At 51.5% G+C, this 17,220-nt stretch overlaps 1 protein-coding gene across 1 annotated transcript; it reads left to right on the forward strand.

Moving 5' to 3' along the window:
• Positions 1-7,408: 7,408 nt before the first annotated feature.
• On the forward strand, positions 7,409-17,160 carry E2F1 (E2F transcription factor 1). The gene is made up of 7 exons (XM_081291952.1): positions 7,409-7,817; positions 12,726-12,816; positions 13,141-13,360; positions 14,651-14,803; positions 15,295-15,409; positions 15,504-15,726; positions 15,841-17,160. The coding sequence occupies exons 1-7, from the start codon at positions 7,557-7,559 to the stop codon at positions 16,086-16,088; spliced, it is 1,311 nt and encodes a 436-aa protein (XP_081148078.1). The 5' UTR covers positions 7,409-7,556; the 3' UTR covers positions 16,089-17,160.
• Positions 17,161-17,220: the final 60 nt, after the last annotated feature.

The following is a 17,220-nucleotide window of genomic DNA, read 5'->3' on the forward strand; positions in this document are numbered from 1 at the left end:
GTATCCCAAGTTAATTGCAGCAAGTCAGTCGTGGTGGTGCACACCTGTCATCCCGGCAACTTGGGAGGCTGAGGCAAGAGGATTGCAAGTTCAAGGCCAGCCTCAGCGACTTAGTGAGAATCTACCTCAAACTAAAAAATAGAAAAGGACGGGCTGGGGATGTGGCTCAAGCGGTAGCGCGCTCGCCTGGCATGCATGCGGCCCGGGTTCGATCCTCAGCACCACATACCAACAAAGATGTTGTGTCCGCCGAGAACTAAAAAAAAAAAAATATTAAAAAATTCTCTCTCTCTCTCTCTCTCTCTCTCTCTCTCTCTCGAAAAGAAAAGAAAAGGACTGCAGATGTTGCTCAGTGGTGGAGCACCCTTGGGTTCTATCCCAGTTACTAGGGGCAGGAAAAGGAAGAAGAAAGAGAAAAGAATCAAGGAAGTGCTAGGTTCTGTGAAGGCAGTGTCATGGAGGGACCAGAGAGGGGAGAGCTGGGTGTTGTGTCTCCCAGGGGGTGAAGTTTGCTGTGAGCCCTGAATAAAGAGAGCTGTGCAAAGCGGTGGAAGAAGGGTGTTTCTGGCCAGAGATCTTCAAAGTGCACAGTCTCTGAGGAGAGAACAGCTGAAGGCACTGGCATTCCAAGGCCCTGAAGAGGGGACTTCAGCGGGCTCCTGGAGGGGCAGCCCAGGGGCAGGCTGGCCTGGGGCAGGCTTCTCGGGCTGGGGAAAGCCTTGGGTTTTCTTTTAAGCCTGTTGGGCAGCCTTTGTTTTTAGGAGGTAAAGGATGTGGTGCTAGTTACATGTGGGCAAAATGCTTCTAGCAGCTTGTGGAGGACAGAGCATAGGGCCAGGCTGGCAGCAGGAATCCATGTGGCCTAGAGATGAAAGAGCATGGTGACCAGGACAGAGGACGGGATGGTGACAGAGATAGAGAGCAACAGGCAGATCTGGGGTGTACTTTGCAGAGGCCCCGTGGCCCAGGGCCTTGGAGGGGCAGTAGGGGGGTGATGATGGCCTCCATGCTTCCCCTCTTTAGGCCTTGCCCCCGGCTAAGAAGCAGGCCCTGACCTTGCCCCCCACCTTGCCTGCTCGGCCCCCCACTGCCCTCCCTGGCCCCTCTGGGGCCTGCCTGCCTACCCACTGGGCCCCTGGCGTGCCAGGCTTCCCAGCTGGCCCTGATTGTTGTCACTCCCCAGGGAGCCATGGGAACACACTCCGCCTGCCCCTCCACCCCCCTCTTCCCAGACAGGCCCAGGCCCTAACAATGCCCCCACCACCAGCCAGTGGTCTGCACACAATGCCCCTGTTTCGGTTCAGCAGCCAGCCCCCGGGAGGCCTGGTGGGTTTCCTGGGCTGTTTGGCATATATATAACCCTGGCTTCCAGCAGGGATTTTTTTGTTGTTTAAAAAAAGGGGGAGGGAACCTCTGGCTCCTCCTCTCTGAATATCTTAATATATTATAAAAAGCCTTTCTCTTCCCTCCCTGAGCGCTCCCCATGGCCCTCCCTGACTGCATTTGCCCTGTGCCTGTCAACCCGGGTACCAAATGCAGGGCAGCAGGTGTCATCAGGAAAACAAGAAAAGGATTAAAAAAAAAAAAAAAAAAAAAAGGCGCTGATGGTTCCCAGTGGCCAGCCTCAGCCTTGGATGCTGAAGATCCTGGGGTAACCTGAGGGCTGTGACAAGCCAGGTGCTGGACCAGGGCTGTGTCAAAAACCAGTGCTGTTTTTTTTTTTTTTTTTTTTTTGGTGGGTGGGGGAGGATGCAGGGGGTGCTGGGGATCGAACCCAGGGTGCTGCACGGGCACCTGCTCTATCGCTGACTTACACCCCAGACCCCTCCGCATTTAAAAATAATTTTTTTTAGCTGTAGATGGACACAATACCTTTATTTAATTTATTTTTTTAATGTGGTGCTGAGGATCGACCTCAGTGCCTCACACGTGCTAGGCTCTACCACTGAGCCCCAGCCCCAGCACCCCCCCTCCGTACTTTTTGAACATCATTTCTAAGATGCCACCAAAGATGAGGCTTTCAATTTTTTTTTCGGGGTGGAGGTACCAGGGATTGAACTCAGGGGCATTCACCTACTGAGCCCCATCCCCAGCCCTATTTTGTATATTATTTAGAGACAGGGTCTCACTGAGTTGCTGAGCGCCTCACTAAGTTGCTGAGGCTGGCTTTGAACTCCAGATCCTCCTGCCTCCGCCTCCCGAGCCGCTGGGATTACAGGTGTGAGCCACCGTGCCTGGCAGATATTTGAATTCTTCTATAGGATTCCCTAATTTTTAAGCCTTAAAACGAATTCATAACTGAAAAAATTACTCAGTGGGCAAATTATATCACACCTGTGGGCCAGTTGGTGAACTCGGCTTGTGTTCTCATGTGACCCTGATACCCGTCCTGGTACTCCTGGTTCTAGGGCTGAGGTCGCACTTCCCAGGTCAGAAAACCAAGAAGGCCCAGAGCTGACGTCTGCCTGACTCCGAGGCCTTGCTCCCAGGTTACACCACTGCTTGGCTGGGTAGGAGACCTGTTCAGACACAGTCGGAGCTGGCACAGTGACAGAACAGCTCCAAGGACAGTAAACTGTCAGTCAGTGCAGCGTCCCTGGGCCATTCAAGAGGAACGGGGAGTTGCAGATGCAAAACTCCCCACTTCCCTCTGCCAGGACTCAACAATGGATGTCTCTGTGCCCCTTAATAAAATTAAGTCACCACAGAACCATTTCTCCCAATTATGCATTCCTTATAATGATGACACATTCATATTTGGAAGTTTTTTTTTTTTTAAGATAAGAATGTATGTTTGTGGGAGGTGCTGTGTGTGAAATAAATCGTTTTCAATTATTTGTGTCAGTCGTCAGACTTCTTAATGAGGATACTGTGTTAGTCCATAGAAATAATTCTTTACTTTCCCACTGGACTGTGAGCTCCAGGTGCCCAGGAGCGGTCTGTTTTGTTTATGGCTGTGTCCCCAAACACCCAGCACAATGCCTGATTACATGGTAGGTGCTCAGTAAATATCGGTGGATTGAATGAGTGAGGCATAGAGGAAATGAAGGGAATCACACAGACCAAGATTCCCATTTATGTCCATGTGATTTGGAAGTCCCTCCTATTACCTTTATGTCATCCTGCATCTTAGAAAGAACCAAGGGAAAGATGTCTCTAGACAGAGGGCCCCCAGCCTAGGAGCTTCTGCCTTCATGGATTCCTACAGAGGAGGTAGAGATAATGATGGGTCTAAACACCTACTAACTATGCTATTATCTACCATAATGAATTTTGGAAACCACACATTATAATCTCAACAGCCTGAGCCTGGCTCTTGGGGTATTAACAGAGGGTGGCAAGATTTTGCAGTAGAACAGGCTAAGTTACCATTTCAGTTCTGCTGTGTGACCTTGAACTGTGAGTACCCCTCTCTGAGCTGCCTCCTTCTGAGCCATGTAGATAAACAAACTTCATTTTCAGGATTATTGGGTTGAAAGGGGACCATCAATGAAAGTGGCTGCCCAGTGACTGTGGATTTTTGGAAGCCAATCAGCTGGAGAACTGCTGACATTGAGAACAGCCTTATCAGGATCTTCCAGGCTCAGGGCCAAGAGGCCCCATCTCTTAGGCCTTTCTGCTTCCCAGTAGGTATCGACAGATCCGGAGGCCCTGGTCTCTTCCTGGTTTCATGCTGGAGATCCTGGTCTTCACTCCTTTCTGCTGCAGCAGGACACCAGGGATTGTGGGAAGGAGGCAGCTGCTTCCACCTGCGATGTGTACTGAAATAATTTGAATTTGAGCAGGGCTGAACTTTGAAAAACCCCTGGCTTTGGCCTCCTGAAGCATGAGTAATACCTTTTTCATCGACTAGGCAAGCTCATGCTCTTTGGGCCTCAGTTTCCTCATCATCAAATGGGGCAATAACAACAATCTGTTTCCCCTGTCCAGCAACCACCATGGTGAGGCTTTGTGCCTGTTGAAAGACTATGAGGTAGGAAAGGCCTTTACAAAAGGGAGTTTTATTGGGGCTGGGGTTGTGGCTCAGTGGTAGAGCACTTGCCTAGCATGTGTGAGGCCCTGGGTTCGAGTCTCATCACCACATATAAATAAATAAAATAAAGTTACATTTACAACGAAAATGAACATATCTTTTAAAAGTGAATTTTACTGTCATTGGGGCTCTTTAGGAAGGAGTGGGAAGGGCTGAGGACATGGCTCAGTGGTAGAGTACTTGCCTACCATAGGTGAGGCCCTGGGTTCCATTCCTAGCACCATCAAAAAATTAAAAGACGGGCTGGGGATATGGCTCAAGTGGTAGCCCGCTCGCCTGGCGAGCGATCCTCAGCACCACATACCAACAAAGATGTTGTGTCTGCCAAAAACTAAAAAATAAATATTAAAAAAAATTAAAAGACCATATAAAAAAGGAAGGAGTGGGGAAAGGCAATGTCTCCATCTGCAATGGGAAAGTGCTAGCCTCTCGGCCTCTGGCTGACTTTCCCCTTCCCAGAATGGACCTCATTTTCCCATCTGTACAGCAAGAAGCTTATGTGGTCCCTGTGGGCCTTTGTAGTTCTAGGATTTTTGCAGTACTAAGGGTTGAATCCAAAAGCACTCTATCCCTGAGCTATATCCTCAGCCCTTTTTATTTATTTTGAGAAAGAGTTTCACTAAGTTACTGAAGCTGGCCTTGAATTGTAATCCTCCTGCCTCAGCCTCCCAAATTGCTGGGATTGGGGCAGTGCCACCATGTGGGTTTATATAGTCTAGGATTTACATTGGACTAATTTTATAAACTGCTCATCAGAGGGGGAAAAAACTCCTGCTGCTTTTTGAAACCACTTCATAGACAATAAAAGATTTTCAAATCCCTTGTGCTTTTCATCCTCACAGCAGTCCTAGAAGGGGCAGGACAAGGTCAATAACATAGTAGGCTGAGAAGCATCTTTAGGAACTGTGACTTGAGAGACACATTGGTTGTATATCAATTTGTTCTCAAAGGTAAGTACACCTAAATATCACCTGGTAAGTTGGGTATGGTAGCATACACCTGTAATCCTAGATACTGGGGAGGCTGAGGCAGGAGGATTCAAAAATCAAGATCAGCCTGTTCAGTAGCAGAGGGCTTGCTTAGCATGTGCGAGGCTCTGGGCTCAATCCTCAGTGTCTCTCTCTCTCTCTCTCACACACACACACACACACACACACACACACACACACAAATTCAAAGTCAGCCTGGGCAATGTACAGAGACCCTATCTCAAAAATATAAAATAAGGGCTGCGGGGCTAGGGATGTGGCTCAAGCGGTAGCGCGCTCGCCTGGCATGCGTGCGGCCCAGGTTCGATCCTCAGCACCACATACCAACAAAGATGTTGTGTCCGCCGAGAACTAAAAAATAAATATTAAAAACTTTCTCTCTCTCTCTCTCTCTCTCTCTCCCCTCTCTCACTCTCTCTTTAAAAAAAAATAAATAAATAAAATAAGGGCTGGGGAAAAGCTCAGTGTTGAAGCGCTTGCCTAGCATGTGTGAGGCACTGGGTTTGATCCTCAGCATTGCATAAAAATAAATAAGATTAAAAGATAAATATGAAAAAAAATTATATATATATATATATATATATATATATATATATATATATATATATATATATATATAAAATTAAAAGGGCTGGGATGTAACTCAGGGGTAGAGCGGATGGCCCTAGTTCAAAATACAAGTACTGCCAACAACAAAAATCCCACCCGGTATGGGGACGGGGGTTGCTTATTAAAATACAGATTTTTGGGCTTCTAGAAATTCTAAATTGTCAGGGCTGGGGTAGATCTGAAGTTAACAAGTGCCCAGGTGATTCTGAAGCCAGGTCCCTAAGGACCATGGTGAACCTTGGCCTCCTTTTTGTGTCCTTCTTCACAACTTTGGCCTCCATTTCTCTCATAATCTTTTTCAGCACCAACTGGAGGCCAGGCCAGTGGGAGGAGGCCTCGCTGGAGCCCCCAGACTGGCGAGGAAGGCAAGCGGAGGAATGCAGGGTGTGGTCATGTTGAGGCGGACATAGCATGGGCAATGGAGAAAATGAGGAACCCTGATTCCGGAAGGCTCCCAGGGGGAAGTGACGTTGACGCTGGGCCTGAGGATTTGATTGTTATTTGTATCCTAGCTACTTTTTTTACCCTTGTGGGTCACACAGGTCACACACCAGAGGGCAGGCAAGTCTGTAGACTTTACTGGTAGTGTTTCACATCTGTCCTCAGTGCTGGCACATGGCCTAGCCCAGAGAGGACAATATTGGTCGGATCAGTTGACCTGAGCAATGAGAAATGCTGATGGAACTGTCCCAGGGCCTCAGGATTGAATGCATTTTCACGCTCAGCATCCTTACCTTCTCCCTCTGTGAGGTCTAACATGGGGTTTATTTTTTTGGTACTGGGGATTAAACCCAGGGAAGGGTTTACCACTGAACTACATTCCCAACTCTTTTTATTTTTTAAGACAGGGTCTCGCTAAATTGCTCAGGAACTCTCTAAATTGGTGAGGCTGGCCTCGAACTTGTGATGCTCCGGCCTCAGCCTCCAGAGCCGCTGGGATGACAGGCTTGTGCCACCCAGCTTGGAACCTGGATTTACTTCTTAATGGTTGACTCTTCATGATACCGTGAACACGTTTTCTCTTCCCCTTCTTCCCCTTTCACTAGACTGTTAGCTCCGTAAGGCCCTAAGTCAAGGTCTGAACTAAGGATTTCTGAACAGAGTAGGTTCTCAAAACGTCTCTTGAGAGGAGTGAACGAGCTCAAGCTGAGGTGCGCGTGCACTGGCGCTGGGGGTACGTTGCTATTGAAGGGACTGCAGCTAAAACTGGGCTTGGGCACTGGGCAAAAGGGCTGGGCCAGGAAAAGGATTTGAGTAAGCGGTGTAGGTGGGTCAAGCTGAGGATGGCGCACGTGGCTGGGGCTTTGGAGGTGGGAGGTGGGAGGTGGGCCTGAGCATCCAGAAAAGAGGAGGGGTCCGTTTCTGGAGCTCTGAGCTGAGGTCTGAGATGAGGGTGTGGGGGCTTCAGGTGGAGGGTTTGGGGGTCACGTGGGATCTGCTGATGGGGAGATGTGCAAAACTCTGAGCTAAGCCTTCACTACACCCGTATCAGCAGGACCCGGTGTGTAGGGGCGGAGGTGGGGTCAGTGTCCCCACGCCTCCAGAAGAGGCCATCGGACCTGGGGGCGGGGAGAAAGAACGCGCCTGGCACCGCCCCGACAAAGCCTGCGCGCGCCCCGCCCCGCGATTGGCCGCCCCGCCCCGCGCCGCCGCCCGGTCCCGCCCTTCACAGCCGGTCTGGCGCGCTGCAGCCAATAGGAGGCACCGCCGCCGCCTCCGTCAGAGTACGGACAACCAATGGTGACGGCGCTCTGCGGCTCGTGGCTCTTTCGCGGCAAAAAGGATTTGGCGCGTAAAAGTGGCCGGGACTTTGCAGGCAGCGGCGGCCGGGGGCGGAGCGGGATCGAGCCCTCGCCGGGGCCAGCCGCCATGGGCCCGCGCCGCCGCCGCCGCCTGACACCCAGGCCGCGCGGGCCGTGAGCACCATGGCCGTGGCTGGGGCCCCCGCAGGCGGCCCATGCGCGCCGGCGCTGGAGGCCCTGCTCGGGGCCGGCGCGCTGCGGCTGCTCGACTCCTCGCAGATCGTCATCATTTCCACGGCGCAGGACGCCAGCGCCCCGCCGGCTCCAGCTGGCCCCACGGCGCCCGCTGCCGGCCCCCGCGACCCTGACCTGCTGCTTTTCGCCACGCCGCAGGCGCCCCGGCCCACACCCAGCGCGCCGCGTCCGGCTCTTGGCCGCCCGCCGGTACGGACCTTAGGGTCGCCAGGCCCTGTGCGCCACCGTACCCCCGCGCAGACCCGGCCTGGCGCGGTGTTTGACCCCGAGGCGGCGGGGGAGGGGGGACCGAGGAGTCTGGCTGGGCGGTGCAGAGCCTGGGTTGGGCCTCTGGGCCCCGCCCCGGGGAGCGGGGTGACCTCGGGCCAGTCCCTCTTTGCTTCTCTGTGCTTTGGGCCTCAGCGTTCTCACTGGAGCCACTCAATCGTCGGTCAGTGACAAATGGCCCACATGTATTCAGCTGGTGCTTACCATATGCCAGGCCTTTGGTAGTCTTGAAGCCAGCTAAACTGTGAGCTTGATGTCACTGTGCCCATCTGACAGATGGAGGGACTGAGGCTCGGAGGGGGAAGTGACTTGTCAGCTGCAGATGGTGGGGCTGGGATTTGAACTGATACCTGTTGGCTTCGACCAGAATCTGTGGCTGGGTAGTGGGCACAGTTGCGGGGGGTGGGGGCGCCGCGGAGGCTGGGGAAGGCCCTGGAGCTTGACCGTTGGGGAACCATTGAAGAGCCCCTTTCTGCCTAAATGCAGGACTGCCAGGTGCAGGCCTGTCCCTCCAGGCCTCTGGGGATAGGCCTCCTGACTGGGAGGCCTTCTCTGCAGGGGCGGGGCACTGGGCCAGCTGCTGATCCCCTCCCTCAGCCTGTCCTTCCATCTGCCACCCTCCCAGCCCCTGGTTACCATGGAACCTCATTAATCAGGCAAACCCCTGAGCCTCTGTAGTAGGACTGGGTGGGCTGGGCCTCTGGGAGCTGGAGAGGAGGCCCCTAGTGCAGGAGAGAATGTCCCAGGGAGATCCTGGATAAAGTCCTTCCTGACCTCCCAGCAGCAGGAAGCTCAAGACCAGTTTAGGTTCTAGAAGAGGCAGCTGAATTACAGTGGGAAAAGGGAGCAGAGGCCTGAAGCTTGAACCTGTGCAGGACAGGGTGTGGAGACCAGTTTTACTGGCATGGCCTGTGACTGAAGGTGGGGCAGGGCAGGCAGTCAGAGGTTGGCTAGGCAGGATGGGGGTCTCAGCAGGGGGCCTGGAGAAAGTGGAAGGGGTGAGGACAAGGAGGGAGATGCTTCTCAACTGCTGATGGGGGTGTGGGTGGCAGCTGGTTCCTAAGGCATCCTGGGAAGGCCCCCAACCCCCTTGGCCCAGTGCCCAGTGCTGCTTTCCTTCCGGAATCACCAAGATGCTAATAATAATAACAAAAGCAGCTACCATTGTTTTGAGGATGTTTTGTGTGCCAGGCTCTGTGCCAAACATTTTACCCAATTAACTCATTTAACCCTGTCAGCAACCTTCCCTTTTTGTAGATGGGGAAGCTGAGACCTAGGGATGGTGGAAACATCTCTAGTAATTAAGCCAGCAAGTGGTGGGACCAGGCCATATTTCCTGAGTGTTGACCTTCTGGAGATACTGATAGAAGTTGAAGAAACCATAAGAAGTTCTTAGGGGCTGGGGATGTGGCTCAAGCGGTAGCGCGCTCGCCTGGCATGCTTGTAGCCCAGGTTCGGTCCTCAGCACCACATACAAACAAAGATGTTGTGTCCGCAGAAAAAAAACTAAAAAAAATAAAAATAAAAATTCTCTCTCTCTCTCTCTCTCTCTCTCAAAAAATAAAAAAAAATAAACCTTTCCTTAAAAAAAAAAAGAAGTTCTTAGGACCCCTTCCTCCTAATGAAGGACTAGAAGGGGAGGTTGTATAGAGTAGGTTAGCTGGCTTGTCTACTATATACTCTAGGGACTTGTCCCTGTGGGTACTAGCTTGTGGCAGGCCTAGGGCTGCAGAGACCAACAACTTGTGGGTGCTGTCCTCAGGGAGCTGAGCTGCAGACTCAGGAATGGACTGTGATGAAGAGAAATGCCCTCTTCTAAGCATCCCATTCATTCAATTCCCACCACTGCAAAAAAAAAAAAAAAAAGCCGGCAGTTGTTAAGTTAGTAAATGCCTCTGATGTGCTAGGCACAGAGGCCAGGAAGGATCCTTTGCCCTCTTAGGGCCAGCAGGCTTTTCTCTATGTGGGCAGTGGAGGGGCTAGCACCATCCTTGAGCTCAAAGCCAGAAACACAGGGGCAGCTTTTGACCTCCACCAACTCCTCTGACTGTTTCGTTGGTTTTGGTATTGTGGCTTGAGCCCAGAGTGCTCTACCTCTGAGTTACATTCACTTTTTATTTTATTTGTTTTTTATTTTTTAACTGAGGGTTGAATCCAGGGGTGCTTTACTACTAAGCTAAGTCCTCAATCCATTGATTATTTTCAGACTTGGAATTCTTCAGCCTCCTGAGTTGCTGGGATAACAAGCATACACCACTAGGGACTAAATAAGTTTTTGTGGTTGTGTCCCCCGCCATGGATGGGTATGAGAGTCTTTTTTTTTTTTTTCCCCCAGTGAATGTCTCCACCTCTGGCTTTTAGGTCCCCTGTGCCAAGGTTTGTCTAGAGAGCAGTGGCAAAAATGGGCATCTGCTTGGGCCCTCATTTTAGGGTATGGCTGTGACCTGTCTTGGGAGAGGGCAGGGACCAGGTTACCAGGAAGAAAGTAATGGCTGTGGCAGGAACATGCTGGGGGTCAGGCCCAGCTGTTGATCTGAAGAAGGGAGTATATCTCTTTGGTCTTTTTTTTTGTGTGTGTGTGCTGCTGGGGGTCGAACCCAGGGCCTTGTGCATGCAAGGCAAGCCCTCTACCAACTGAGCTATATCCCCAGCCCAAGGGAGTATATTTCTGTCTGACTTGTGGGGGCCTCACTTCTAGACTGGGCTTTGTATCAGCCTGTTGGGGTACAAATCTTGGCCCCACTCCTTACTGGTGGGGTGTCCCCAGAATAGAGGCCAGAAGAGAAGTGAGTGAGTGCAAGAGCACCATGTACCACAGCATTTGAAGAGATTCATTTGGCAAATATTTGGTGCCCAGATCCCATGGCAGACACTGGATACTCTGAGAGTGAGATGGACACCATGCAGAAGTTTGTAATGAGAGACAGCATGGGAAAAGGTTGGGTTTGAGGCAGTTCAGATGGAAAGAGGTAGTACCTCTATTAAGAGATGGGAAAGGTTCCTGCTCAGGTGAGAGTAGCAGGTGCAAGGAGGGAAGGGAAGGGGCCAGTGTGCTCTAGGGCTTGGAAGCACAGATTTGTGAGAAGACACCTCTCAACAGAAGTTCACATGGAGAAGCAATGCCAGAGGAAAGTCTTAAGTAGGGGCTAAAACATGATGAGACTTGTAGGGAGACTGTTGTTGTAGAGGGGACAGATGGAGGCAGACCCAACAGTCCAGTGGGAGGTGATAATGGCTGTGGTGATGAGTTCTTGGCAGCTAGATGTGGTGAGAGTGGCTGGTGGAATGGATGGTACGTCTGGTTTTGTTCAGGGTACTTGAGTTGCCTGTGGGACCTCCAGAATAATCTCCAGGCTCGCAAGCATGACTAAGCTAAACAGTGTAGAGGTCAGCATCTTGTTTTCTTCTCAGACAGCCCTGGGTAGGAATGCTGGCTATATGATCTTGGGCTTCAGTGGCCTTCTCTGCAAAATGGGGTCATTATTGTATTGTTGTTCCATGGGGTGGAGTAAACTAACGAATGCAGCCAGTTGGTGAGCACCAGCTGCTGCCATTTTACAGATTAGTAGATTTCTTGAAAACCACAGAGGAAGTGACTGCTTAAGGGACATGTGTACTCAGTGGTTTAAAACAAGCATTTAGTCTGGCATGGCAGTCCCAGTGATGCTGGAGATTGAAGCAGGAGCACCACAAGGTCAACTTAGCAAGACCCTGTCTCAAAAAGGTCTGGGAATGTAGCTCAATGGTAGAGGTGTTCAAGGTTCAAGCCTCAGAACTTAAAAAAAAAAATCTGTAATTTCTGTGGGTTGGGGATTCAGGGGAGACTTAGTTGAACACTTCTGGCTCAGGGCTTTTCTGGGGTTACAGCCAAAATGCTGGCCCCAGTTGCAGTCAGAAGTCTTTTTTTTTTTTTAATTTTTAGTTATACATGAACATAATACCTTTATTTTCTTTATGTGATGCTGAGGCTTGAACCCAGTGCCTCATACGTGCTAGGCAAGTGCTCTACCATTGAGCCACAACCTCAGCCCCACAAGTCTTAGCTTGTAGGATTTGCTTCGAAGCTTGCCCACATTACTGTTAGGAAGTCTCAGTTCCACGTGACTGGGGCCCATCATTAGGGCTACTTGAGTGTTCATGTGATGTGGTACCTGGCTTCCCCCAGAGCGGGTGATCTAATATAGAGGACAAGGACGAAGCTCCAGTGGCTCTGTGACCCAGCCCTAGAAGCATTACACCATCTCTGCTGCCACATTCTGTTCATTCAGAACAAGTGCCAGGTCTGGCCCACATTTAAGGAGAGGAGAATTAGCCTTCATCTTTTGAAAGAAGTAACAAAAATCTGGAGATTTCGGGGCTGTAGTGTGCATGAAGCCCTGGGTTTGATCACCAATACCACATTAAAAAATATTTTTCAGATATATTTATTTATTTATTTTGGTGCCAGGGATTGAACCCAGGGGCATTTAGCCACTGAGCCACGTACCCAGCCCTTTTATTTTTTGAGACAGGGTCTCACTATGTTGCCTAGGGCCTCCCTAAGTTGATGAGACTGGCCTTGAACTTGAATTCCTCCTGCCTCAGCCTCCTAAGTTGCTGGGATTATAGGTGGTGGTTAACCCAGGTCTTCTGCCTTCCACATGAGGGTCCTGTGTGATAGGATTATAACACTCATGTTGTGTCCCCTACAAAATGTCCCCCTCACTCACACACTTAGGCATTCTGATAGAGAAACAGGGGACAGGCATCCCAGGGCCACCACGCCTTTACCCAAGTCTTTTGTAGCCCCACTCCTGGTTACTGGGCATCCTCCCATTGTTTCTGCCACAGGTGAAGCGGAGGCTGGACCTGGAAACTGACCATCAGTACCTGGCTGAGAGCAGTGGGCCTGTTCGGGGTAGAGGCCGCCACCCAGGAAAAGGTACCGGTGGAACTCAACCTGGGTAGGCCCCTCTGACCAGGCCCAGGCTGGGGTTGTACATGGATAAACATGCTTGCAGACTAAAAAATCTAACTGGTGAGGTCTGAGCTTAAGTCAGGCATCTGGGGGCCTGGCAGGCAGCTAGAGTGGCCGCTGGGCATGACTTCCCTGGGCACCGGGGTGGGGAGTTCCCCAGCCAGAAGAGAAATGCTGTGGTTGGCAGGCAGCAGCCACAGGACCTCCCTGCTTGGCCCTACCAAGGGGAGGAGCCACCTGCCCCCCAGGACTGCTGCTCCACCTTGCTCGAACAGTCTCTCCGACCAGGTGCAAAATCCCCGGGGGAGAAGTCACGCTATGAGACGTCCCTGAATCTGACCACCAAACGTTTCCTGGAGCTGTTGAGCCGCTCAGCTGATGGCGTTGTTGATCTGAACTGGGCAGCTGAGGTGCTGAAGGTGCAGAAACGGCGCATCTACGACATCACCAATGTCCTGGAGGGCATCCAGCTTATTGCCAAGAAGTCCAAGAACCACATCCAGTGGCTGTAGGTACCAGGCAATCAGGAGGGCAGGCAGAGGCTCTGGGCAGGCACAAATACCTGCGCGTGCTGCTGGCAATACCCACTGACTTCTGCATTCCCGTCTTATAGTTGGGGCACTGAAGCTGCAGATGTGGTTTCCCTGGGCTGTTAGAGGCTGAGAAGTACACAAATCTTTTTTTGTACTGGGGATTGAACCCAAGACCACTTTACCACTGAGCTGCATTCCCAGTCCTTTTTATTGAGTCAGGGTCTTGCTAAGTTGCTGAGGCTGGCCTTGAACTTGCAATCCTTCCCCTGAGTCACTGGGATTATAGGTGAGTGTCATCATACCTGGCAACAGACACAGATTTCAAACTTATCCAGCTCACTGTAGCTGTACATATTTGCTCATCTGAGTAACCACCAAGATCAAGATTTTAAAAAAATTTCTTCAACCCCCAGGAGGTTTCCTTGTGCCCCTTCCTGGTCATTGCTCATCTCATACCACCAGGTAGTCCCCATTCTGGCTTCTGCTGCCATTGATGAGATTTGTTTGACACAGATGTATAGATGTTTTAGATGTATTCCCCCCCACCCGTTTTTTGTTTTTGTTTTTGTTTTAATAACATCTGTTTCTCTAGGCTGTCTTCAAACTTGTGATCCTCCTGCCTCCTGTCTCCAGGTAGCTAGAACTAGAGGTTTACGCCACCATGCCTGGCTATCCTGCTAATTCTTTATTTTTCCCTTCTCGCCTCTCCCCAGGCAACCCTACTACCCTGTCTTTGACACATTGGTCTTTTCAGTTTGGGGTAGATCATCCTATTCTGCATCACTTTGTTTTTCTTTTCACTTGACAACATGTCTTGGAAATAATTTCATGTGTGCATCTAATTCATTCTCGTCCTTTTATACAGCTGGGTCATTTTCCAGGGCGTATCTCTGCCATCATTTATTTACTCAGCCTCCTGGTAGGGACATGTAGGTGTTTGTTGGCAGTCAGGCCAGTCTGATTTGGAACCCAGCTGAGGAGCTGGAGCCAGAGAGGAGAAATCCTGTCAGAATCTGAGATCAGGGGCTGGGGCTGTGATTCAGTGGTAGAGCACTTGCCTTTCACATGTGAGGCACTGGGTTCTATCCTCAGCACCACATTAAAAAAAATAAATAAATAAAGATACTGTGTCCATCTACAACTTAAAAAAAAATTAAAAGAAAAAAAAAGAATCTGAGATCAGTGGCCACAGCAGTGTCCCAAGGGCCAGGGCTGATGGGCAGAGGGGCTGGGAGCTGCTAACCCTCCTGAACGCCTCTCCACAGAGGCAGCCACGCCACAGTGGGGATCGGTGGGCGGCTTGAAGGGCTGACCCAGGACCTCCAGCAACTGCAGGAGAGCGAGCAGCAGCTGGACCACCTGATGCACATCTGTACCACACAGCTGCGGCTGCTCTCCGAGGACTCTGACAGCCAGCGATATCCTTGGATTGGCTGGGGACTTGGAGGACAGGTGTGATAGGTGGGGTTACCCACCCAAGTGGGTGGAGAGGCCCTGGATCTCAGATTCAGGAGAAGGCTCTGGCACTGAGTGCTTGATCAAAGCCTTGGGTTTAATCCCTAGGACCTCAAAAAATATACATATATTTTTGGCCATAGCCATCAATTGACACCAAGATCATAGGCCAATATACTCTCAACACCAGGCCTGGCATCGTGTTAAGCTTTTTATGTGGAATTATTACAGTCAGCCATCATTATTAGCTTTGAATGAGATGGGTAGATAGTCCCACTGTACTGATGTGGCCATTGACGTCCAGGGGAATGAAGTGTTGAACACCAATTATGTGCCAAACCTTATGGTGGATCAGGAAGACAAGTGAAAAGGCAAGTATGGACCCTGTCTTGGGGGCTGTCACGGTGAGTGGCCTCCAGAGACCAAAGATCATATACTCCTTGACTCCACCAACCCTGGCCTATGTGACGTGCCAGGACCTTCGTAGCATTGCAGACCCTGCAGAGCAGATGGTCATGGTGATCAAGGCTCCTCCTGAGACCCAACTCCAAGCCGTGGACTCTTCAGAGGTAAGACCAGGGATTTCAGGCCCAATGAGGACAAGCTGGGCTGGGATAGTGGTCACCTGGGCCTCAGGTAATTCTGCCTGCTGCCTCTACCCAGACCTTTCAGATCTCCCTCAAGAGCAAACAAGGCCCCATTGATGTTTTCCTGTGCCCTGAAGAGAGTGTGGGCGGGATCAGCCCAGCAAAGACTCCATCCCAGGAGGCAGCTTCTGGAGAGGAGGACAGGACAACTGACCCCGTCACCACAGTGCCACCACCATCACCTCCGCCTTCGTCCCCTGCTATGGATCCCAGCCAGTCCCTGCTCAGCCTGGAGCAAGGTGGGTAAGGGTGAGTGGGGGGGCTCCCCTAGATGGGTGAGTAGGCATGGCAGCCCCCTCTGTCCTCTCTGCTGGGCCATCCCTGGCCTGTGATGCCCCCCCCCGTCTCCCCAGAGCCACTGTTGTCAAGGATGGGTGGCCTGCGGGCCCCCATGGATGAGGACCGCCTGTCCCCGCTGGTGGCTGCTGACTCACTCCTGGAGCATGTACGGGAAGACTTCTCCGGGCTCCTACCTGAGGAGTTCATCAGCCTCTCCCCACCCCACGAGGCCCTCGACTACCACTTTGGCCTTGAGGAGGGTGAGGGCATCAGAGACCTCTTCGACTGTGACTTTGGGGATCTGACCCCCCTGGATTTCTGACAGGTCCTAGGGGGCCAGGGTCTCCTGAAATCCCCCTCCCTGTCTCTGCAGCCCTGGAGCCCCCTGCCCTAGGCCATCCTTCCAGCCCTTTAGGAAAAGTGTAATTTATACCCTCTCTCCTATCTCAGCAGCTTCTAGCTCTGGGGTCTGGCTGCCACCAGGAGGTTGAGCAGGCCAGGAAGGGAAGGATTCTGTTTGTGGTGTGTATGTGCATGCACCCAGCACCCCACGTGTGTGTAACTGGGGTGAGTGGTGTGTGAATATGTGTGTGTGCATGTACCGGGGAATGAAGGTGAACACATCTGTGCGTGCACTGCAGACACACCCCAATGTGTCCACGTGTGTGCATGAGTCCATGTGTGTGCATGGGGGGCTCTAACTGCACTTTCGGTCTCCTTGCTCCAGGGGCCCTTGAAGGCCCAGGGTTGGCCGCCTGCCCCCAGAATCCTGTGTGCTGACCTGGCCAGGCAGGGAGGCCTTGGCTGGCTGGGTTTGCAAGAGCACTTCTGTCTTAAGGTTTTCTGATCGAAGCTTTAATGGAGCGTTATTTATTTATCTAGGCCTCTTTGGCAAGCCTGGGAAACAAGACTGGGAGGGATGTGGGGTTGATACCCTAACTCTCTGTACCCCTGAGCAAAGACAGGGGTCCCCAAGTGGTTCTTTTGCCCCATCCCGAGGGAGCTGAGGCTTGAGCGATTTATTTATTGGGGAAAGGCAGAAGGGAGACAGACTGACTGACAGCTATGGGTGGATGGAGGGGTGGTCCCTTTCCAGGGGTCACTTCAGAGCCCCAGATGCCCTCCCCATGGATATGAGATGGGAGAGGTGAGTGGGGACCTTCATTAACAGGGTGGGCAGGAGGGGTGGGTGAAGGGCTCCCCAGCCTAGACTGAGGGGCCCCTCCTGTGGCGTTTGAAGTGCCCCCCTACCACTTATTGCTCTGCTCCACCCTCCAATCTGCACTTTGATTTGTTTCCTAACAGCTGTTTCCTCCTGCTTTGGTTTTAATAAACATTTTGATGATGTTTGGGCTGGGTTTTAGATCTCTACTTGATGTAAATCTGGGAGTGGGAGAGACCAGGGTTTTTAGGGGAAATGCCCATTCTCCTCTCCTCTCTGTCCCTCAGATGGA

This window comes from Spermophilus citellus (genome assembly GCF_964194105.1).
Source record: "Spermophilus citellus genome assembly, chromosome: 4".
NCBI lineage: Eukaryota > Metazoa > Chordata > Mammalia > Rodentia > Sciuridae > Spermophilus > Spermophilus citellus.

Excerpts from the sequence above, each read along its gene's own strand:
- E2F1 (XM_081291952.1), top strand. The coding sequence starts at position 7,557 with ATGGCCGTGGCTGGGGCCCCCGCAGGCGGCCCATGCGCGCCGGCGCTG. Across the intron at positions 12,817-13,140 it reads AGGCCGCCACCCAGGAAAAG|GTGCAAAATCCCCGGGGGAG; the intron begins GTACCGGTGGAA and ends CTCTCCGACCAG. Across the intron at positions 15,410-15,503 it reads AAGCCGTGGACTCTTCAGAG|ACCTTTCAGATCTCCCTCAA; the intron begins GTAAGACCAGGG and ends GCCTCTACCCAG.